Source organism: Oncorhynchus kisutch, linkage group LG19, assembly GCF_002021735.2.
Source record: "Oncorhynchus kisutch isolate 150728-3 linkage group LG19, Okis_V2, whole genome shotgun sequence".
Lineage (NCBI taxonomy): Eukaryota > Metazoa > Chordata > Actinopteri > Salmoniformes > Salmonidae > Oncorhynchus > Oncorhynchus kisutch.
Window position 1 is genome coordinate 34745191 of NC_034192.2, and position 25526 is coordinate 34770716.

The 25526-nt window shown below is 43.0% G+C and overlaps 1 protein-coding gene across 1 annotated transcript; it reads left to right on the top strand.

The window, feature by feature from the left end:
* Nucleotides 1-326: 326 nt before the first annotated feature.
* LOC109864306 (START domain-containing protein 10) lies at nucleotides 327-11549 on the top strand. Its single transcript, XM_020452017.2, has 6 exons — nucleotides 327-785; nucleotides 1299-1446; nucleotides 1881-1984; nucleotides 2365-2482; nucleotides 2630-2682; nucleotides 10234-11549. Exons 1-6 carry the CDS (start codon nucleotides 600-602, stop codon nucleotides 10438-10440), a joined length of 816 nt encoding a protein of 271 aa, XP_020307606.1. The 5' UTR covers nucleotides 327-599; the 3' UTR covers nucleotides 10441-11549.
* The last annotated feature ends 13977 nt before the right edge of the window (nucleotides 11550-25526 follow it).

Sequence of the window (25526 nt, forward strand, 5' to 3'; positions counted from 1 at the left end):
TTTCATCCATTTCTTATTGTAATTGCTGGTCAAAGGTTATTAGCCCTAATGAATGGAATGTTGCCTATCCAGAGATATATGGGCCTAATCAGGCAATTCACAGTGCATCAGTAACCAACGGGCCAGTTTCTGTGCCACGAGGACGGATATTTTCAATACGACACAGCATTTTTGCATAATATATTGTGCATTTACTATACGAAACATTGACTTTTATCGTGACTTTGCCGAACAAACTCCTGCATTTATTACTTGATATCGTTTGTTGAAAGGGGCGTGGCCATGTTGAGAGGGGTGTAAAACTGCAGGTAAAGAACACCCTGCCCTGGATTTTAAGTACGAAACACACAAAGGGTTCTAGATAAGCTGGAAACTGGGTAGGTAAGGAATCTAACACAAAAATCCAGTCCAACTTGATATGCTAATCAGTGAGTAGAAAACCGGATTTATCTCACTGTCACTACTAGAATAGCATTTTGTTAGAGGCAAGAGGGTCGGAGTGGATACACAACATCAATTCAGTGACCTGTAGCATTTCGCTTCTTCTTTTGCTACCGCTTTTTCATTCATTCATAAAGATTTATAGTTGGATATAAATTATGTCTCGAGTTCTCTCGGGAATTATACCAGACGAGGCAGTCTTTGCAGACTTCAGAAGACAAGCCTTGTCAACGGACAACTGGTACAGCAAATATGACAAGAACGGGATGGAGGTCTGGGTCGAGGTGGCCCCTGTAACATCCCCTCAAGGAAACAAAAACGTCCCAAAAGTTCACAAGATAAAAGTAAGGAAATCTTGGTTTGACTCAACTGTCAATTTGATACACTGTAATGTAAAACTAACAGTATGAAGTCATGGCCATGGATCAGTCGAGTTGACAACATTTTTATTTTTAATTTCAGTCAATTTAAACTTTAAATTATAAACAATAACAGGGGCATGCTGTATTCCATCACGAATATCATAGTCTGAATAGACATTGCATTATAAGGAAAATATTTTCCTCTCTTTTCTCTCCTTTCCAATGTATCTCAATCTCTAGCCTTTTGACATTTCCATGTCCCTTGGAGACAGCATGACAGTTTTTCTGTTTTCCACCACAACCCTTTTGTTTTTGTGGCAACATTATCACAAGAGCATCTAGGGCGTGTTTCCAACTTTCCATTATCATTGGTTTATCTGGTGTCATATTTTATTACAGTGAGTACGCAACAGATAAGAGCAGATCTAGAGACAGATCTAATTCATGTATTCTTTTACTCCAATAATCAATTTACTTTTGCTGTTTGTATTTCAGTGCAGAATGACCATAAAAGATGTGTCGGCCGCCACAATGTACGACGTCCTTCATGATGGACAGTATCGCAGAAAGTGGGACCCCACCATGTTGGAGAGCTTTGACATTGCCCGTCTCTCACCTAATGCCGATATGGGTTACTACTCATGTGAGTTCCTCTTATCTGCTAGAGATACGTGTGCTGTTCCACATTCCTCTCTGTTGTTTTATCTCTTCTCTCAGTGCAAGAACTTGACGGGTCAACTTTACTAATGATTCACTTTAAACCACAGGTTCAAACATGACATGACCACAGGTGAAAATGTGAAATAAATCTGGTATAAAGTCTCATATTAAGATTCACTTCACTTTTCCCTTGCTTTAAGGAATCCCTTCCTCCATGGTACCCCTTCACCGAATCTTCAGGGGTTCAGACAAGGCATGAGTGACCTGTTTTTCAGAGTGTATTTAGTCAACACAAGAGTCCAGTTGCTGCCTCTGAATCTTTGGTTACCCTGACATTGAAAGGGGGGCGGGGGGAGTGTTGTAAATGAGAAATCTTTCCTCAAGTTGTTTTAAATTTGTTATCCTGTTTTTTTTCAGGGCTGTGTCCGAAGCCACTGAAGAACAGAGATGTGGTGACGCTGCGTTCGTGGCAGGTGACGGACGACGAGTATGTGATCATTAACTGCTCAGTCAAACACCCAGTATGTACGCCATGCACCTCCACCTCCTCTGTCTGTAGACTTTGGCTCTTAGCAACCATCCAGTACATACAGCAGTCTGTCTGCAGTTACTAATAGTTACAGAATGTGATATCAGTGTACATATACGAGGACAATTAGCTGACGTTGAGCCATAGGAATGGTTGAGCCGAGACTCATTGCAATAAAAACATAATTTATTATTATTAATCCAGATTTAAACCACCTCATCATGTATAAAGTGTTTCTCACTCAATATTTGCCTGGAACAGTATGGACGCAGCATATGACAGGGTTGTTACATGAATGTGTTTCTTGTCATTCACATGGCTTCAGAGTATGCAAGTGATAATGTCTCAGTTGATTTGGTTATTTCTTCACAGAAATATCCTCCCAAAAAGGGCCTTGTGAGAGCCATCTCCCTTCTGACTGGCTACCTAGTGAAGGCCATAGGACCCAATAGCTGCTCCTTTACCTACCTCTCACAGGCTGACCCCAAAGGTGAGACCCATCTTCGACTGACCTGTTTCAAATCCTATGCTTCAGTTGTCTTTTCTTTGCTGAAAGATATTTGATACAGAGTATGTTACACTACAGGTACCAAGAGTTGCAGTGATTATGGATTATTTGGTTCATTCTGTATTTCAGGTTCTCTTCCAAAGTGGGTGGTGAACAAAGCGTCTCAGGTTCTGGCTCCCAGGGTACGTGAATGACCTCAGACAACATTGTTATTAATCTCCCTTCGGCTAAAATCTTTAGCTTCTTTGTGTTTGACGACAGAGTTATAACTGGTTTTCAATTTAGCTCCAAAGCAACAGTCAGCCAATACCTGAGTGTGTGTTAGAGCTACAGTGATAATTCTTGTCTTTGAACTAGGTAGTAAAAGTGTGCGAATCGACGCACAGCGAGTGTGGGATTCAAGTCTCCTTAAATGACAATAGTAACCATAGAAACCCACTGGAAGGTCCTGCTCAGCTTTTTGACAATGTAGTCTCTCAGGCAGAGCAACTGACGTTCAGTGGCCCTGTAGAACTCGTTTTCCTGGTTTCGTAGCACGTGCAGCATTAAACTATTTAGGGCAAGGTGTATCTTTGTGTGTGAAACCAAGATTGTGTGTGTGGCTCATAGCTGTGATTGAATGTAAACCTTGACCTACTGATTAATGATCAACAGCTGGCTGCTCTTCAAAAGCCTGTTTGAATAGCACCCCACTTATGTGCATTGTAATATCATTACATTATATAAGTTAGTAAAACACAAATGACAGCCCTTCTTACATCAGCTGATATATCAAAGTGCTGTACAGAAACCCAGCCTAAAACCCCAAACAGCAAGCAATGCAGGTGGCTAGGAAAAAAACCCTAGAAAGGCCAAAACCCAGGAAGAAACCTAGAGAGGAAGCAGGCTATGAGGGGTGGTCAGTCCTCTTCTGGCTGTGCCAGGTGGAGATTATAACAGAACATAGCCAAGATGGTCAAATGACCAGCATGGTCAAATGACCAGCATGGTCAAATAATAATAGTAGTTGTCGAGGGTGCACAGTAGTTGTCGAGGGTGCAACAAGTCAGCCGATCATTGAGAGTATCTTTACCGCTCCTGCTGTCTCTAGAGAGTTGAAAACAGCAGGTCTGGGACAGGTAGCACGTCCGGTGAACAGGTCAGGGTTCCATAGCCGCAGGCAGAACAGTTGAAACTGGAGCAGCAGCACGGCCAAGTGGACTGGGGACAGCAAGGAGTCATCATGCCAGGTAGTCCTGAGGCATGGTCCTAGGGCTCAGAGAGAATTAGAGAGAGCATACTTAAATTCACACGGGACACCGGATAAGACAGGAGAAATACTCCAGACATAACAGACTGACCCTAGCCCCCCGACACATAAACTACTGCAGCATAAATACTGGAGGCTGAGACAGGAGGGGTTAGGAGACACTGTGGCCCCATCCGATGATACCCCCGGACAGGGGCAAAAAGGCAGGATATAACCCCACACACTTTGCCAAAGCACAGCCCGAGAGGGATAACTTCAACCACCAACTTACCATCCTGAGACAAGGCCAAGTGTAGCCCACAAAGATCTCCGCCACGGCACAAGCCAAGGGTTGAAGTTGAAAGTATTCACATTCCTTGTTATTGCCTGAATTCAAAATTGCTTTTTTTTCACAAATTTACACACAATAACCCATAATGCCAAAGTGAAAACATGTTTCAGAAATTTTAGCAAATTTAATTTACATAAATATTCACACCCTTGAGTTAATACTTTGTAGAAGCACATTTGGCAGCTATTAAAGCTCTGTCTTTCTGGGTAAGTCTCTAAGAACTTTCCACACCTGGATTAAGCAGCATTTGCCCATTTTATTATTTTCATAATACTTCAAGCTCTGTCAAATTGTAACCAAATTGAACCAGGTTTTACACTAGGATTTAGCCTGTGCTTAGCTCCATTCCGTTTCTCATTTTTCCTGAAAAACTCCCCAGTTCTTAACAATTACAAGCATACCCATAACATGAGGCAGCCACCACTATGCTTAAAAATATGGAGAGTGGTACTCAGTATGGTGTTCTATTGGATTTGCCCCAAACATAACACTTTGTATTCAGGACAAAATTGAATTGCTTTGCCACATTTCTGTCAGTATTACATGCTGAGCACACTGCCTGCGCGAGTGTTGCAAAATAAATGTACAGATGTTATTCAATCATTGCACCCACACTGCTTGCGCGCCTCAGCGAGCGTTTGCGTGGCGAGGCGCTAAAATAGAAATAGGTTCTATTTGTGACGCTCAACATGTTACAAGTCTGGCCTCTCCCATCTCCTCATTGGTTTTTAAGAGCATATACCACGTGCCATCTCCTCATTGGTTTTAAGGAACATATACACACGTGGGAGATTGAAAGATGAACTGACGACCACACTCCAGTCGGTTGTAGTAATGCACCATAGAGTTGGTTGCCAACAGCCATATAAAGTCCAAAGAAGTAAAAAAGAAGCCTGAGGACTGAGGATAGATGGACGAGAAAGGAATTCGGTTTACCGTTTTATCTGTGGATTAACTGTCGGAGTAGAGGACCTTGTGCATTTCAGGTAAAATAACAACCCAATGTTTAAATCCCACGACAAATTAGCTAGCAACAGAAAGCTAGCTAGCTAATTGCCATAAATGTTTAATGCTTTTCAACCTGTCCCCAAATTAATATAATTGATTCAGTTTGTTTTGATATTTCAACCTGCGTGGCCTGATTTTGTACCCCCACACCAGACACAATCAACATGCACGCGATGGCGCACTTAGGCGCACGCTCGCATTCGGTTTGGTTAGCATGTTACTTTAGTGCCTTGATGCAAACAGGATGCATGTTTTGGAAGATTTGTATTCTGTACAGGCTTCCTTCTTTTTACTCTGTCAATCAGGTTAGTATTGTGGAGTAAATACAATGCTGTTGATCCATCCTCAGTTTTCTCCTATCACGGCCAAGTCACCATTGGTGAAGTAAAGTCCCTGAGCGGTTTTCTTCCTCTCCGGCAAGAAGGACGCATGTATCTTTGTAATGACTGGGTGTATTTATACATCTTTAAAAGTGTAATTAATAACTCCCCCATGCTCAAAGTGATATTCAGTGTCTGCTTAATTTTTATTTTTTTTACCCATCTGCCAATAGGTTCCCTTCTTTGCGAGGCATTGGAAAACCTCCCTAGTCTTTGGTTGAATCTGTTCACTGCTGGACTGAGGGACCTTACAGATAATTGTGTGTGTGTGTGTGTGTGTGGGAGGGGGGGTACAGAGATGAGGTAGTCATTCAAAAATCATATTAAACACTATTATTGCACACAGAGTCCATGCATGTAAGGGATTTCCTCCTCCTCTTCCGAAGAGGAGAGGCGAGAAGGATCAGAGGACCAAAATGCGGCGTGGTATGTGTTCATGATGAATGTTTAATTAAAGAAAGAACTGAACACAAAAACAATAAACAAATAAAGACCGTGAAGCTATCATATGGACTGTGCTGACACAAGCAACTAACATAGACAATCAACCACAAACAAACAGTGCAACCCAGGCTACCTAAGTATGATTCTCAATCAGAGACAACTAATGACACCTGCCTCTGATTGAGAACCATACTAGGCCGAAACATAGAAATCCCCAAATCATAGAAAATCAAACATAGACTGCCCACCCCAACTCACGCCCTGACCATACTAAATAATGACAAAACAAAGGAAATAAAGGTCAGAACGTGACAGTACCCCCCCCCCCCCCCAAAAGGTGCGGACTCCGGCCGCAAAACCTTAACCTATAGGGGAGGGTCTGGGTGGGCGTCTGTCAGCCTTATTGTCCGCCTCCGTGGCTTTCTAACCATGGCCACCCTTCTCAATGATCCCACTGGACAGAGGGGCAGAAGCTCTGGACAGAGGGGCAGAAGCTCTGGCGCCTCTGGGCTGAGGGGCTCTGGCGCCCGGACAGGCGGGAGACTCCGGCAGAAGCGCCGGACAAGCGGGAGACTCCGGCAGCAGCGCCGGACAGGCGGGACCACCTGCAGGGAGGAGACAGAGAGACAGCTTGGTGCGTGGGGCTGCCACAGGAACCACCAGGCTGGGGAGACCTTCAGGAGGCTTGGTGTTAGGAGGAGGCACCTGAAGGACCGGGCTGTGGGGGAGCACTGGAGCTCTGGTGCGCAGCCTTGGCACCACTTCCCCAGGCTGGACAACTACTCTAGCCCGGACCCTCCAGAGTGCAGGCACAGGTTGAACCGGGCTGTGGGTAAGCACGGGAGATCTAGTGCTTACTGCGCGCACCTCTCCCTTAGGCTCCACTCCCACATTTGCCCGGCACGAGCGGAGCGCAGGCAGAGGATGCACTGCACCCTCCCAGCGCCCCGGAGACACAGCACGCAGAGCCGGCGCAGGATACCCTGGACCAAAACTGCGTACCGGCGACCAGACCCGCTGAGCAGGCACCATACGCCCTGGCTCGATGCCCGCACTCGCATGACACTCTCGGGGGGCTGCCCTATAGCGCACCGGGCTATGGGCACGTACTGGCGACACCGTGCGCTTAACCGCATAACACGGTGCCTGACCAGTAACGCGCTGCTTATAATAAGCACGAGGAGTGAGCTCAGGTCTGCTACCTGGCTGGTGTTCATCATTAATTTGAATAAAGAAAACACTGACCACTGAAACCCTATACAAAAACAATAAACGAAATAACAACCGTGACGCTAATGCGAACTGCGCTGAAACAAGCAATCAACATAGACAGGAACAAATACACAGTGAAACCCAGGCTACCTAAGTATGATTCTCAATCAGAGGCAGGTGTCATTAGTTGTCTCTGATTTAGTTGTCTCTGATTGAGAATCATACTTAGGTAGCCTGGGTTTCACTGTGTGTTTGTGGGTGATTGTTCCTGTCTATGTTGATTGCTTGTTTCAGCGCAGTTCGCATTAGCTTCACGGTTGTTATTTCGTTTATTGTTTTTGTATAGGGTTTCAGTGTTCAGTGTTTTCTTTATTAAAATGAATGATGAACACATACCACGCCGCATTTTGGTCCTCCGATCCATCTCGCCTCTCCTCTTCAGATGAAGAGGAGGACGACCGTGACAATGCAACTTATTCAGTGGTGGAAAAAGTACACAATTGTCATACTTGAGTAAGATTAAAGATACATTTAATAGAAAATGACTCAAGTAAAAATCACCCAGTAAAATACTTTGTGAGTAAAAGTCTAAAGGTATATGGTTTATCAAAAGTAAATGTAATTATGAAAATCTCATTTCAAATAACTTCCGACTTCAACTGTAAGTATTCATAAACGTTAGCCAAATACATTTAAACTCAGTTTTCACAATTCCTGACATTTAATCCTAGTAAATATTCCCTGTCTTAGGTCAGTTAGGATCACCACTTTATTTTAAGAATGTGAAATGTCAGAATAATAGTAGAGAGAATGATTTATTTCAGCTTTTATTTCTTTCATCACATACACTCAATTAGTATTTTGTAGCATTGCCTTTAAATTGCTTAACTTGGGTCAAACATTTCGGGTAGCCTTCCACAGGCTTCACACAATAAGTTGGGTGAATTCTGGCCCATTCCTCCTGACAGAGCTGGTGTAACTAAGTCAGGTTTGTAGGTCTCAAGCCTCCCCCTTTTTCCTCCAAACATAACGATGGTCATTATGGCCAAACAGTTCTATTTTTGTTTCATCAGACCAGAGGACATTTCTCCAAAAAGTACGATATTTGTCCCCATGTGCAGTTGCAAACCGTAGTCTGGCTTTATGGTGGTTTTGTAGCAGTGGCTTCTTCCTTGCTGAGCGGCCTTTCAGGTTATGTTGATATAGGACTCGTTTTACTGTGGATATAGATACTTTTGTACCTGTTTCCTCCAGCATCTTCACAAGGTCCTTTGCTGTTGTTCTGGGATTGATTTGCACTTTTCGCACCAAAGTACGTTCATCTTTAGGAGACAGAACGTATCTCCTTCCTGAGAGGTATGACGGCTGCGTGGTCCCATGGTGTTTATACTTGCGTAAAATTGTTTGTACAGATGAACGTGGTACCTTCAGGCATTTGGAAATTGCTCCCAAGGATGAACCAGACTTGTGGAGGTCTACAATTTTATTTCTGAGGTATTAGCTGATTTCTTTTGATTTTCCCATGATGTCAAGCAAAGAGGCACTGAGTTTGAAGGTAGACCTTGAAATACATCCACAGGTACACCTCCAATTGACTCAAATGATGTCAATTAGCCTATCAGAAGCTTCTAAAGCCATGACATCATTTTCTGAAAAGTTCCAAGTGGTTTAAAGGCACAGTCAATTTAGTATGTAAACTTCTGACCCACTGGAATTGTGATAACGTGAATTATAAGTGAAATAATCTGTCTGTAAACAATTGTTGGAAAAATTACTTGTGTCATGCACAAAGTAGATGTTCTAACAGACTTACCAAAACTATAGTGTGTTAACAAGGAATTTGTGGAGTGGTTGAAAAACTGGTTTTAATGACTCCAACCTAAGTGTATGTAAACTTCCGACTTCAACTGTATATTAATCAAACCAGACTGCACAGTTTCTTGTTTTTTAAATTTGACTTATGGATAGCCAGTGGCTACTCCAACACATTTAGACATACTTTACAGAGGAAGCCTTTGTGTTTAGTGAGTCCACCAGATCAGAGGCAGTAGAGATGACCAGGGATGTTCTCTTGATCAGTGTGTGAATTGGACCATTTTCTGCTAAGCATTCAAAATGTAACAAGTACTTTTGACTGTCAGGGAAAATGTATACAGTAAAAAGTACATGATTTTCTTTAGGAATGTAATGAATTCAAAGTAACAGTTGTCAAAAAATATAAATAGGAAAGTACAGATATCCCCCCCCCCCCCCCCCCAAAAAAAACTTAAGTAGTACTTTAAAGTGTTTTTACTTAAGTACTTTACACCACTGAACTTATTATGTGACTTTACACCTGAACTTATTTAGGCTTACCATAACAAAAGGGTTGAATACTTGACTCAAGACATTTCAGCTTTTCAGTTGTAAAAAAAAATCTAAGAACATAATTCCACTTTGGTATTGTGTGTAGGCTAGTGACAAACACATCTAAATGTAATCCATTTTAAATTCAGGCTGTAGCATAACAAAATGTGATAAAGTCCAGGGGTGTGAATACTTTCTGAAGGCTCTGAGTATACAAAACAGTAAGAACACCGGCTCTTTCCAGGTGAATCCAGGTGAAAGCTATTATCCCTTATTGATGTCACTTGTAAAATCCACTTCAATCAGTGTAGATGAAGGGGAGGAGACAGGTTAGAGAAGGATTTTTAAGCCTTGAGAAAATTGAGACATGGATTGTGTGTTAGTGTGTGTGTGTGTGTGTGCCATTCAGAGGTTGAATGGGCAAGACAAAATATTTAAGTGCTTTGAACGGGCAATGGTAGTAGGTGCCAAGAACTGCAACGCTGCTGGGAATTTTCACACTCAACATTTTCCTGTGTGTATCAAGAATGGTCGCACCACCCAAAGGACATCCAGCCCATTTGACACAACTGTGGGAAGCATTGGAGTCAACATGGGGGGGTGGTGCGCAACTCAATATTAGGAAGGTGTTCTTAATGTTTTGTACACTCACTACACACGTATATGCCTCTGGGCAGAACTGTATAAAAGTGCAGTAAGTGAGGGGGAAAAACTAGGCTGGGGCTCAGCTCTAGGTCTCTGACACCCTCCTCTCTCCCTGCAGGTGCTGAAGTGTGTTCACAAGGCCGGCCAGAGCTACCCCGACTGGAAGAAGCAGAACTCTCCGGATCAGAAGCCCTGGTTGTACCCAGAGCAGAGCATCCTGCCCATAATGGACCCATCTGAGCTGACCATCCAGCGGGCGGACTCTCTGGAGAACGTTGACGAGAGCACACAGCTTGACATTCAGGAGGGCGAGGATAGCAGCTGAGCACATCTGTCAGAGGGGATGAAACCTAGCCAAGAGAGGATATATGGACACGCTCACAGAGACTTAAAGACTGAAGTCTTTGACCTCTCCATGGCACTTGATCCCAATCTTTAAAGTCTCCGATCTACCCCCAATGAATTTAGAATTTATCCTGTTTTGACCTTATGAGTAGAATTAACTGTTTACATCTGTTTGACCTTATGAAGCGGAAACGTCATACCAATGAGTGGCAATTCTGGTTCATCCACTCCGCTTGAACTGAACTGATAATTATTTGCCAACTAACTGTGCCAACTCCGCCGACAGTGCACTGGCAGAAGAAGTGTTAGATACTAGGACCTGGTTGTTGTTGATTGTGATATGCAGCTACTTTTAGAAACATTAGCAGCATCAGGTCTATTATCAATTTCATATGTTTGGAATAATTCAGAACAAAGTTGAAGAATAGACAGGATTGGCTGTTTGATATCCTGAGTATAAATGAAAGTCAATAGAGGTGTATTTGTATGTTCTGTTTAAAAAATAAAAAATACATTTTATGGGAAACTTATTGAGCTACATTGTATAGATTACTATTCTCCTGATCAACGTGCACGTGGTAGCCAAGAGTATGGTTCAACCTCCACATGGATAGACAGAGTGTCTATCCATGTGGGTTCTCATATCAATATTTATTGAAATGTTGTGCAATCTGGGAGGGAGTCAATGGAGTTAATTCCATTGCTAGTTATGTACACTTGGGGGTTATGTATGCCTTGGTCTTACTGTAGGCACTGAATAAATGATCCAATGGTGACTTAATTCAATGGAAATCTTTTCTGTAATATCACACTTAGCATTTTATCAAATGTACAGAGTGAGTTATTAATTTATTAACTGAATTGTACGATAGATATATATTTTTTGTGTTGTTACCTGAAGGATTGGAATTGCCGTCATAGATCTTACCCCTTTAAAGTGTATTTATTGTCATAAAGTTACTTTCAAATAATGTCATGACAGAGCAAGCAAGGATCTCGAAGTTAGCCTTGCAAACTGAGCTGTCAAACTTGGACGTTGAAGACAAATGATTGGAACTTTTTGTTATAATAAATCTCAGATATGATTCACATGTATGTGCGTAATTACTTTGATTTGCTTTGTCAGTCAGGATGTCTTTAGGGTGAGTCAGTCAACACAAACTCAAAGTGGAACAATGAGTTATTCTACTGTCGTGTCACTGGAGCAATATAAGAAGGCCTGTTTTTGGTGTTGGTGTTATCAGGGCAGCTGCATGTGTAGCATGGTCTGATTGGCCTACATGTTGAGTCAGCTTCTGTAGCCATGTAGTAATGATTCTTTCATTGAAGAAAGCATATAAAAGCCTATCAAATTAGGTTACTGGGAAGCTTGAGAAGCTTGATTTATTTAGTTGTCTACAAGAACATGATCTGTGAAGTGGGTCAGGACATATAGAGTATCCTGACTCCATCTGTACGGGCATTAATGGACACGACAGTGATTTAGAGTCACTATCCCATCTATTTCAGACATGTTAAAACAGATTTGGAACTCATTCTGTGCTGACAATTTATTAGTGAGGGACCATGAACTGTGGCACAGAACACAACATGTGATTTTGTTTCATGTATTGAGCTTCATACAAGGCAATTGGTGTCGCCATAGTTGAATGAGGAATGTTGGCTCCTTAAAAGTCGACAGGTTATGTGAAATATCGTTTAAGGTAGTTAATAACACTAACAGTTAGTAGTCTGAAACAGTGCCTGCATCTTAGATAACCTCTAAACATTTCATACATATTTTACACAGAATAAAGGCATTATCAGGTCCTTGGTGCATTATATTTCTATTGTTTTTATTGTTTTTTAAAGTAGACAAAGACAGAACATAATCTACAGTAAAAGAACGTAAATAAAGCAACAGGTTACATTGACACTATCCTATGCAGCAGCCGTTGGACAATAAAAAAATAAAAAATTATATATAAGTACATGGATGTAAATATAAATAAGAAATATAAATTATAAAGGATATGGGGGGATTGCAGAGGCTACATTAAGTTCTCAGCTCAGAGTTTACGCTCAAAGTAGTTGCAAAATGGCTGCCAGACCTTATAAAACTTTTGAGGTTAGAATATTTTAGCGTCTCAAGTTAAAGATGGGCCATAACATCCCTAACCCAGAGAGATACTCCGCCAACCCAGTTTAAGATTGACCATAACATCCCTAACCCAGTGTAAGAGGGACCATAACATCCCTAACCCAGTGTAAGGGGGACCATAACATCCCTAACCCAGTGTAAGAGGGACCATAACATCCCCAAACCCAGTGTAAGAGGGACCATAACATCCCTAACCCAGTGTAAGAGGGACCATAACATCCCTAACCCAGTGTAAGAGGGACCATAACATCCCTAACCCAGTGTAAGAGGGACCATAACATCCCTAACCCAGTTTAAGAGGTGGTGTATCTGACTTCCACTCAAAAAGAAGAAGTGGGTTGTGCCAGAAGGGACGAGAAGGCTATGGCCTCTGCTTGGGTGTGACAGAAAGTAAGCCCTTCGGGTCCTACCCCGAAAAGAGCAACGGAGAGATCTGGGGCAATTTCCTTATTGCATATACAGCATATGAGAAAGTCTGAAAGATAAAGAGACAGAATGGAACTAGCGTCAGCATGACCAGTGCATATGATACACAGTGCCTGATGGCATCTAGAGCAGGTAGGGTCTATATCGGGATACAATCTGGCAAGTCTACTCCTGCAAAAGTGAAGGCGATGAAATACTTTAAACTGTAGTAACCGTGTCTGATGCAGATAGAGGATGAGTGTATCCTGTCAATTGCAGAATGCCAAGTGATATCGGAGATCTCGCTTCCAAACTCTTCCTCCCAAGAATGCTTTACGTGGTCAAGAGTGGGGCGTGCCATACTCGGAATAATGTCAAACAGCATTGAAATATGTCTCTTTGCATAGGGATCCAGGCTCAAACATTCTTCAAGACAGCTAGTGGGTGGGAGAGATGGGAAAGAGGGTAAGATCTTTTTTGTAAAGTTGCGAATCTGCAGGTACCTAAATAAGTGTCTGGGGTATACTGTGCTCTCTAACTAGATGTTCAAAGGGGATAAATAATCTGTCATGGAAAAGGTATTTTACACTGTCAATCCTTTCTGAAACAATAGCTGGAAGGCTGTGTCTATGAGAGAAGGCATGAAGAGTGTGATGGAAATAAAAGGCATGGATGAGATAGACAAGCTATGTCCAAAGTGGATCCTAAGCATATCCCGAGCATATCCTTTCCAAAGTGGATCCTAACTGTATCCTGAGTGAGCTTTTCACAATAAGGTTGTTTGAGTGGTATTGTTTACTCAATGGTAAGGGGACGGCCTCCCGGGTGGCGCAGTGGTTAAGGGCGCTGTACTGCAGCGCCAGCTGTGCCATCAGAGTCCCTGGGTTCGCGCCCAGGCTCTGTCGTAACCGGCCGCGACCGGGAGGTCCGTGGGGCGACGCACAATTGGTCTAGCGTCGTCCGGGTTAGGGAGGGCTTGGTCGGTAGGGATGTCCTTACCGCCCGCCGGGCCGGGCGCGCTAACCAAGGTTGCCAGGTGCACGGTGTACCCTCCGACACATTGGTGGGGCTGGCTTCCGGGTTGGATGCGTGCTGTGTTAAGAAGCAGTACGGCTGGTTGGGTTTTGTATCGGAGGACGCATGACTTTCAACCTTCGTCTCTCCCGAGCTCGTACGGGAGTTGTAGCGATGAGACAAGATAGTAGCTACTACAACAATTGGATACCACGAAATTGGGGAGAAAAAGGGGTCAATTTTTTTTTTAAATCATAAAATAAAAAAAATGGTAAGGGTACAGAGACTAAGGAAACTGGGGAGGATGTTTTCCATAAGGGACCACACCGGCCCTTCCCCTTCTAAGAATGGAGAGACCCAAAAGGTTATCTTGTGAATATTGGCAGTGCAGTAGTAATGGAGGAAGTTGGGTAGGTCAAGACCCAATTTCTTTCTGTCTTTCCCAAAACGCTTTCCGCAACTGTGCAATCGTATTATTCCAAATGAAAGTAGATCACAGGAGGTTGGTGGCACCTTAATTGGGGAGGACGGGCTCGTTGTAATGGCAGGAGCGGAATCAGTGGAATGGTATCAAATACATAAAACACATGGTTTCCATGTGTTTGATGCCATTCCATTCACTCCTTTCCAACTATTATTAGGAGCCGTCCTCCCCTCAGCAGCCTTCACTGAAGTAGATACAGCATACAGTGCATTCGGAAAGTACTTAGACCCCTTGACTTTTCCCACATTTTGTTACGTTACAGCCTTATTCTAAAATGGATGAAATTATATTTTTTCCTCATCAATCTACACACAATACGCCATAACGACAAAGCGAAAACAGGTTTTGAGAAATGTTTACTAATTAAAATAAAGAAAAAGTACATTATTTACATTAGTATTCAGACCCTTTGTTATGAGACTCGAAATTGAGCTCAGGTGCATCCTGTTTCCATTGATCATACTTGAGATGTTTCTACAACTTGATTGGAGTCCTCCTGTGGTCAATTCAATTGATTGGACATGATTTGGAAAGGCACACACCTCTCTATTAAACGCCCCATAGTTGCAAGTGCATGTCAGAGCAAAAACCAAGCCATGAGGTCGAAGGAATTGTCCGCAGAGCTACGAGACAGGATTGTGTTGAGACACAGATCTGGGGAAGGGTAACAAAAACAAAATAAATATGCAGCTTTGAAAGTCCCCAAGAACTCAGTGGCCTCCATCATCCTTAAATGGAAAAGGTTTGGAACCACCAACTCTTCCAAGAGCTGGCCGCCCGGCCAAACTGAGCAATCGGGGGAGAAAGGTCTTGGTCAGGGAGGTAACCAAGAACCTGATGGTCATTCTGACAGAGCTCCAGAGTTACTCTGCGGAGATGGGAGAACCTTCCAGAAGGACAACCATCTCTGCAGCACTCCACCAATCAGGCCTTTATGGTAGAGTGGCCAGACGGAAGCCACTCCTCAGTAAAAGGAACACGACAGCCCGCTTGCAGTTTGCCAAAAGGCATTTAAAGGATTCTCAGACCATGGGAAACAAGATTCTCTGTTCTGATGAAAGCAAGATTGCCAAGTGTCACGCCTGGAGGAAACCTGCACCATGTTTTTCAGCGGCAGGGACTGGGTGACTAGTCAGGATCGAGGGAAAGATGAACGGAGCAAAGTACAGAGAGATCCTTGATGAAAACCTGCTCCAGAGCACTCAGGACCTCAGACTGGGGCGAATGTTCACCTTCCAACAGGATAATAACCCTAAGCACAGAGCCAAGACAATGCAGGAGTGGCTTCGGGACAAGTCTCTGAATGCCCTTGAGTCACCCAGCCAGAGCCTGGACTTGAATCCGATCGAACATCTCTGGAGAGACCTGATAAAAGCTGTGCAGGGATGCTCCCCAAACAACCTGACACAGCTTCTCTGCAGAGAAGCATGGGAGAAACTCCCCAAATACGGGTGTGCCTAGCTTGCAGCATCATACCCAAGAAGACTCAATGCTGTAATCGCTACCAAAGGTGCTTCAACAAAGTACTGAGTAAGGGGTCTGAATAGTGTCTCCTGACCCCTCCTGTCTCAGCCTTCAGTATTTATGCTGCAGTAGTTAATGTGTCGGGGGGCTAGGGTCAGTTTGTTATATCTGGAGTACCTCTCCTGTCCTATTCGGTGTCCTGTGTGAATCTAAGTGTGCGTTCTCTAATTCTCTCTTTCTCTCTCTCTCTCTCTCTCGGAGGACCTGAGCCCTAGGACCATGCCCCAGGACTACCTGACATGATGACTCCTTGCTGTCCCCAGTCCACCTGACCGTGCTGCTGCTCCAGTTTCAACTGTTCTGCCTTATTATTATTCGACCATGCTGGTCATTTATGAACATTTGAACATCTTGGCCATGTTCTGTTATAATCTCCACCCGGCACAGCCAGAAGAGGACTGGCCACCCCACATAGCCTGGTTCCTCTCTAGGTTTCTTCCTAGGTTTTGGCCTTTCTAGGGACTATTTCCTAGCCACCGTGCTTCTACACCTGCATTGCTTGCTGTTTGGGGTTTTAGGCTGGGTTTCTGTACAGCACTTTGAGATATCAGCTGATGTACGAAGGGCCATATAAATACATTTGATTTGAATACTTATACCAATGTGATATTTCCGTTTTTTGCTTTGTCATTATCGGGTGTTGTGTGTAGATTTATGACGGGGAAAAAACTATTTAATTCATTTTAGAATAAGGCTGTAACGTAACAAAATGTGGGAAAAGTCAAGGGGTCTGAATACTTTCCGAATGTGCCATATGTCTATTCAGTTCTTGAAAAAAGTAATTTTCTATAAAGATGTGAATAGTTTGAAACAGATACAAGAATCTTGGCAAGATGACCATCTTGACCGAGTTGACTCTAACAGCGAGTGATATGGGGAGTGTCGACCAGTGATTGAGGTCCTGCATAGCCTTCGCCAAAGCGGTTTTGAAATGAAAATATAACAGGTCTTTGAATTTCCAAGTCCCACAGACCCCTAAATAAGTATTGGAAGCTACCGTGAAAGCCGTGAAAGCTAGCCGTGAAAGCTACCGTGAAAGCATATGAATTCAAAGATAGATCTATTGCTTGCTTGATCGGAAAGAGTACTCTTTTTGTGAAATTGATTTTGTAACCTGAAACATTGGCTAAATCTAGAAGTTACAGTACCAGTCAAAAGTTTGGACACACCTACTAATTCAAGGGAGTTTTCTTTATTTCTACTATTTTCTACATTGTAGAATAATAGTGAAGAAGTCAAAACTATGAATTAAGACATAAGATCATGTAGTAGCCAAAAAAGTGTTAAACAAATCAAAACATATTTTAAATTTGAGATTCCTCAAAGCAGCCAGCTTTTTGCCTTGATGACAGCTTTGCACACCCTTGTCATTCTCTCAACATTCAGCGTTTCCCATCGGGTGCACATACTTGTCTCTGGTAGCCGGTTGACCTCAAGGAAAAAAATCCATTTGGGCCGATATGTGTGTTAAATTCTTCATCTGAGATGATACGTGAATTGAGTCACCAAGTGCATTGTGGGAAAATGTTATCAGGAAAACACAATACCATTACAACTGAGCTGTGGTCAGAGATGGCAATACCCTCATAATCAGTGGACTTTAGTATCAGGAGCAACTTGTTGTCTAGGAGGAAAATATCAATTCTGGAACACGTCCGATGGACTTTGGAAAAGAAAGAATATTGTTAAGATGTAGGATTTTTTTATCTCCAGGTGTCTGTTACCCCATATGCCTGGTTAAATGAATGAATAACATCTGCTGATTTAGAAAGGGATCCTGCTACCTCTTTATAGAGGTCTAATGTGGGGTGCAGGACACAGTTAAAATCCCCTGCTAGTAAATCAAATCAAATTTTATTAGTCACATGTGCCGAATACAACAGATACAACCTTACAGTGAAATGTTTACATACAAGCCCCTAACCAACAATGCAGTTTAAAAAATACGAATGAGAATTTGAAATAAAAGTAACAAGTGGTTAAAGAGCAGCAGTAAAATAACAATAGCAAGACTATATACAGGGGTACCGGTACAGAGTCAATGTGCGGGGGCACCGGTTAGTCGAGGAAATTGAGGTAATATGTACAGTTGAAGTCGGAAGTTTACATACACTTAGGTTGGAGTCATTAAAACTAGTCTTTTTCAACCACTCCACAAATTTCTTGTTAACAAACTATAGTTTTGGCAAGTCGGTGAGGACATGTACTTTGTGCATGACACAAGTCATTTTTCCAACAATTGTTTACAGACAGATTATTTCACTTATAATTCGCTTTATCACAATTCCAGTGGGTCAGAAGTTTACATACACTTGACTGTGCCTTTAAACAGCTTGAAAAATTCCAGAAAATGATGTCATGGCTTTAGAAGCTTCTGATGGGCTAATTGACATCATTTGAGTCAATTGGAGGTGTACCTGTGGATGTATTTCAAGGTGTACCTTCAAACTCAGTGCCTCTTTGTTTAACATCATGGTTAAATCAAAATAAATGAGCCAAGACCTCAGAAAAAAAATTGTAGACCTCCACCAGTCTGGTTCATCCTTGGGAGCAATTTCAAAATGCCTGAAGATACCACGTTCATCTGTACAAACAATAGTACGCAAGTATAAACACCATGGGACCACGCAGCTCAGGAAGGAGACGTGTTCTGTCTCCTAGAGATGAATGTACTTTGATGCGAAAAGTGCAAATCAATCCCAGAACAACAGCAAAGGACCTTGTGAAGATACTGGAGGAAACAGGTACAAAAGTATCTATATCCACAGTAAAATGGGGGGTGCAGCATCATGTTGTCAGGGTGCTTGGCTGCAGGAGGGATGGTGCACTTCACAAAATAGATGGCATCATGAGGGAGGAAAATTATGTAGATATATTGAAGCAACATCTCAAGACATCAGTCAGGAAGTTAAAACTTGGTCGCAAATGGGTCTTCCAAATGCACAATGACCCCAAGCATACTTCAAAAGTTGTGGCAAAATGGCTTACGGACAAGAAAGTCAAGGTATTGGAGTGCCCATCACAAAGCCCTGACCTTAAATTTGTGGGCAGAACTGAAAAAGCGTGTGTGAGCAAGGAGGCCTACAAAACTGACTCAGTTACACCAACTCTGTCAGGAGGAATGGGCCAAAATTCACCCAACTTATTGTGGGAAGCTTGATGAAGGCTACCCAAAATGTTTGACTCAAGTTAAACAATTTAAAGGCAATGCTACCAAAGACTAATTGAGTGTATGTAAACTTCTGACCCACTGGGAATGTGATGAAAGGAATAAAAGCTGAAATTAATCATTCTCTCTACTATTATTCTGACATTTCACATTCTTAAAATAAAGTGGTGATCCTAATTGATCTAAGACAGGGAATTTTTACTAGGATTAATCAAATTAAATCAAATTCATTTATATAGCCCTTCTTACATCAGCTAATATCTCAAAGTGGTGTACAGAAACCCAGCCTAAAACCCCAAACAGCAAGCAATGCAGGTGTAGAAGCACACTGGCTAGGAAAAACTCCCTAGAAAGGCCAAAACCTAGGAAGAAACCTAGAGAGGAACCAGGCTATGAGGGGTGGCCAGTCCTCTTGTGGCTGTGCCGGGTGGAGATTATAACAGAACATGGCCAAGATGTTCAAATGTTCATAAATGACCAGCATGGTCAAATAATAATAATCACAGTAGTTGTCGAGGGTGCAAGCACGTCAGCACCTCAGGAGTAAATGTCAGTTGGTTTTTCATAGTCAATCGTTAAGGGTATCTCTACCACTCCTGTTCAAATCAAATCAAATCAAATGTATTTATATAGCCCTTCGTACATCAGCTGATATCTCAAAGTGCTGTACAGAAACCCAGCCTAAAACCCCAAACAGCAAGCAATGCAGGTGTAGAAGCACGTTGTCTGTTGTCTCTAGAGAGTTGAAAACAGCAGGTCTGGGACAAGTAGCACGTCCGGTGAACAGGTCAGGGTTCCATAGCTGCAGGCAGAACAGTTGAAACTGGAGCAGCAGCACGGCCAGGTGGACTGGGGACAGCAAGGAGTCATCATGCCAGGTAGTCCTGAGGCATGATCCTAGGGCTCAGGTCCTCAGCGTGCTCGCAGTACATGTCCTGGTACTCAGTCTGGCCCTGCGGCCTTGTGAATGTTGACCTGTTTAAAGGTCTTACTCACATCGGCTGCGGAGAGCGCGATCATACAGTTGTCCAGAACAGCTGGTGCTCTCATGCATGTTTCAGTGTTATTTGCCTCGAAGCGAGCATAGAAGTAGTTTAGCTCGTCTGGTAGGCTCGTGTCACTGGGCAGCTCGCGGCTGTGCTTCCCTTTGTAGTCTGTAATGGTTTGCAAGCCCTGCCACATCCGACGAGCGTCGGAGCCGATGTAGTATGATTCGATCTTAGTCCTGTATTGACACTTTGCCTGTGTGATGGTTCGTCGGAGGGCATAGCGGGATTTCTTATAAGCTTCCAGGGTAGAGTTCCGCTCTTTGAAAGCAGCAGTTCTAGCCTTTAGCTCAGTGCGGATGTTGCCTCTAATCCATGGCTTCTGGTTGGGGTATGTACGTACGATCACTGTGGGGACGACGTCATCGATGCACTTATTGATTAAGCCAATGACTGATGTGGTGTACTCCTCAATGCCATAGGACAAATCCCAGAACATATTCCAGTCTGTGCTAGCAAAACGTTCCTGTAGCTTAGCATCTGCTTCATCTGACCACTTTTATATTGACCGAGTCACTGGAGCTTCTTGCTTAAATTTTTTGCTTGTAAGCAGGAATCAGGAGGATAGAATTATGGTCAGATTTGCCAAATGGAGGGCGGGGGGAGAGCTTTGTACGCGTCTCTGTGTGTGGAGTAAAGGTGGTCTAGAGTTTTTTTCCCTCTGGTTGCACATTTAACATGCTGATAGAAATTTGTTAAAACAGATTTAAGTTTCCCTGCATTAAATTCCCCAGACACTAGGAGCGCAGCCTCTTGATGAGCGTTTTCCTGTTTGCTTATGGCCGTATACAGCTCATTGAGGAAGGTCTTAGTGCCAGCATCGGTCTGTGGTGGTATGTAGACAGCTATGAAAAATACAGTTGAAAACTCTCTAGGTAGATAGTGTGGTCTACAGCTTATCATAAGATACTCTACCTCAGGCGAGCAAAACCTCGAGACTTACTTAGATATCGTGTACCAGCTGTTGTTTACATATATGCATAGTCTGCCCCCCTTGTCTTACCAGATGCCGCTGTTCTATCAAATCAAATCAAATTTATTTATATAGCCCTTCGTACATCAGCTGATATCTCAAAGTGCTGTACAGAAACCCAGCCTAAAACCCCAAACAGCAAGCAATGCAGGTGTAGAAGCACGGTGGCTAGGAAAAACTCCCTAGAAAGGCCAATACCTAGGAAGAAACCTAGAGAGGAACCAGGCTATGTGGGGTGGCCAGTCCTCTTCTGGCTGTGCCGGGTGGAGATTATAACAGAACATGGCCAAGATGTTCAAATGTTCATAAATGACCAGCATGGTCGAATAATAATATGGCAGAACAGTTGAAACTGGAGCAGCAGCACGGTCAGGTGGAAGTTGAAACTGGAGCAGCAGCATGGCCAGGTGGACTGGGGACAGCAAGGAGTCATCATGTCAGGTAGTCCTGGGGCATGGTCCTAGGGCTCAGGTCCTCCGAGAGAGAGAAAGAAAGAGAGGAGAGAATTAGAGAACACACACTTAGATTCACACAGGACACCGAATAGGACAGGAGAAGTACTCCAGATATAACAAACTGACCCCAGCCCCCCGACACATAAACTACTGCAGCATAAATACTGGAGGCTGAGACAGGAGGGGTCAGGAGACACTGTGGCCCCATCCGAAGACACCCCCGGACAGGGCCAAACAGGAAGGATATAACCCCACCCACTTTGCCAAAGCACAGCCCCCACACCACTAGAGGGATATCTTCAACCACCAACTTACCATCCTGAGACAAGGCTGAGTATAGCCCACAAAGATCTCCGCCACGGCACAACCCAAGGGGGGGGCGCCAACCCAGACAGGATGACCACAACAGTGAATCAACCCAATCAGGTGACGCACCCCCTCCAGGGACGGCATGAGAGAGCCCCAGCAAGCCAGTGACTCAGCCCCTGTAATAGGGTTAGAGGCAGAGAATCCCAGTGGAAATTCTATCCTGCCGATACAGCGTATAACCAGCCAGCTGTTTGTTGATAATGGTACTATATAAATTGGTGAGTGTTCAAAACTGGGAGGAACTAGAAAAACTCTCAGAAAAACTGGTCATTGTCCCAATTAGGAGCATAAATACTGGCTAATACAACCACCATGTTTGTCACGTTCTGACCTTAGTTCCTTTGTTTTTGTCTTTGTTTTAGTATGGTCAGGGCGTCAGTTGGGGTGGGCAGTCTATGTTTGTTTTTCTATGTTGGTTTTTGAGTTCGGCCTAGTATGGTTCTCAATTAGAGGCAGCTGTCAATTGTTGTCCCTGATTGAGAATCATACTCAGGTAGCCTTTTTCCACCTGTGTTTTGTGAGTGTTTATTTTCTGTCTTTGTGTTACTTGTGTATGTCACCAGTTTGTCCTGCATAATAACAAAACAGCCATTTTTGTCCAATATAACTTTTGATTCTACAAACTGAACATCTCTATGAATCAAAATAGGAAAGCCACATAACTTTGCATGAAACTTGGATCGTAATATCTACAAGAATCCTCTCCGTTTGTGTCCAGAATGATTTGTCATGCGTAGATGTGTTTCCTGGAGATACACTATATCCACCGTTAATTTCTGTAAATGGGCAAATACCCTTTTTATTTTTACCGGGTGGTTCAAACCGCACATGTTCCAACTTTAGTTTAGTTGCTGCACTGCCTAGCCTATTTGGCAATGCCATAGTTAAGAGTAAGGCTATGCCCAGGAAGGTGGGGAGGGGGAAAAACAACAGAATATAAGATTAAAAGAAAAGTAACACCCATTCACATTGAGGGGAAGGAGAGGCTGCACTAACCCCTAGTACACACTTACACCCTGCACTAACCCCTAGTACACACTTACACCCTGCACTAACCCCTAGTACACACTTACACCCTGCACTAACGCCTAGTACACACTTTCACCCTGCACTAACTCCTAGTACACACTTACACCCTGCACTAATGCCTAGTACACACTTTCACCCTGCACTAACCCCTAGTACACACATACACCCTGCACTAACCCCTAGTACACACTTTCACCCTGCACTAACCCCTAGTACACACATACACCCTGCACTAACGCCTAGTACACACTTTCACCCTGCACTAACCCCTAGTACACACTTACACAGCAAACCGATAACTGCTTACCGATAACCGCTTACCTATAACCGCTTACCTAGCGATTCTGAGCCTCACCAGAACGTGTGTACCCCAAATGTTTTGTTGTTGATATTTATACAGTGATCAGTAACTTCCTTGACATATAGCATAACATACAACCTTCAAATGTACATTTAAATGTAACTTATAGTATCTGAGCCCAAGACTAAATCTCTCAGCGTGGTTACCCTGGTTACTTTGGCGTTCTGTAACACTTCAAGCATGTTGATTAATTTAGGATAACCTCAAATGATTCAGTCAGCAGGCCATTAAACGGATATAAAACTCAGTTTAAAATAACAACAGCGAACAGATGTTTGTACATAATGTAATGTGCCGCAATACACAATAGCCCCTTTCAAATCACACAAATCAACCCCTCTTATTGCTAAAAGAACATGACTATGCAGGTCAATAATAATTCCTTTAACTTGTATGTCCTCCAGTGGATTTAGTTGGTATGACATGTACAGACGTACATTTTTATAACCTGGTGCATTATAAATATTTTTTGAAGATCATTACACTGTTCTCATATATACATGCACACACAATAGGGGTAACCAGTTTAGCATTTAGTATTCACAATGTTCTGGTCAGAGGTGAGTGAAAGCAGAATGGTTCATAAAAAATAAAATAAAAATCACAAGGACTGCCAGCTTTAGTCCAGTACACCCAATCCCTTGATGGCATTGTCAGTGACGAGAACTTCCATTAAGAATCTGTCCCTCTGACATGCACTTCAATTGATGTAGTTTGCATGTCAGAGTACTGTAAATAGTGTATATAATTTATACACTACTGGTCAAAAGTTTTAGAACACCTACTCATTCAAGGGTTTTTCTTTATTTTTGCTATTTTCTATATTGTAGAATAATAGTGAAGAAATCAAAACTATGAAATAACATATGGAATCATGTCATAACCAAAAAAGTGTTAAACAAATTTAAAAATATTTCATATTTGCGATTCTTCAAATAGCCACCTTTGCCTTGATGACAGCTTTGTACACTCTTGACATTCTCTCAACCAGCTTCACCTGGAATGTTTTCCAACAGTCTTGAAGGAGTTCCCACATATGCTGAGTACCTGTTGGCTGCTTTACCTTCATTCCGCGGTACAACTCATCCCAAACAATCTCAATTTGGTTGAGGTCACGTGATTGTGGAGGCCAGGTCATCTGATGCAGCACTCCATCACTCTCCATCTTGGTCAAATAGCCCTTACACAGTCTGGAGGTGTATTATGACTTAGTGGGATAGTCCCACTAAGCGCAAACCAGATGGGATGGCGTATCGCTGCAGAATACCAGGGTAGCCATGCTGGTTAAGTGTGCATTGAATTCTAAATAAATCACAGACAGTGTCACCAGCAAAGGAGCCCCACACCATAACACCTCCTCCTCTCCATGTTTTATGGTGGGAAATACACATGTGGAGATCATCCATTCACCCACACTGCGTCTCACAAAGACACAGCGTTTGGAACCAAAAATCTCCAATTGGACTCCAGACCAAAGGACAGATTTCTACCGGCCTAATGTCGTGCTCATGTTTCTTGGCCCAAGCAAGTGTCTTCTTCTTATTGGTGTCCTTTAGTAGTGGTTTCTTTGCAGCAATTCAACCATGAAGGCCTGATTCACACAGTCTCCTCTGAACAGTTCATGTTGAGATGTGTCTGTTACATTTATTTGGGCTGCCATTTCTGAGGCTGGTAACTCTAATGAACTTATCCTCTGCAGCAGAGGTACCTCTGGGTATTCCATTCCTGTTGCGGTCTTCATGAGAGCCAGTTTCATCATAGTGCTTGATGGTTTTTGCGACTGCACTTGAAGAAACTTTCAATTGACTGATCTTCATGTCTTAAAGTAATGATGGACTGTCGTTTCTCTTTGCTTATTTCAGCTGTTCTTGCCATAATATGGACATGGTCTTTTACCAAATAGGGCTATCTTCTGTATATCACCCCTGCCTTGTCACAACACAACTAATTGGTTCAAACGCATTAAGACGGAAAGAAATTCCACAAATGAACTTTTAACAAGACACAACTGTTAATTGAAATGCATTCCAGGTGACTACCTCATGAAGCTGGTTGAGAGAATGCCGAGTGTGCAAAGATGTCATCAAGGCAAAGGGT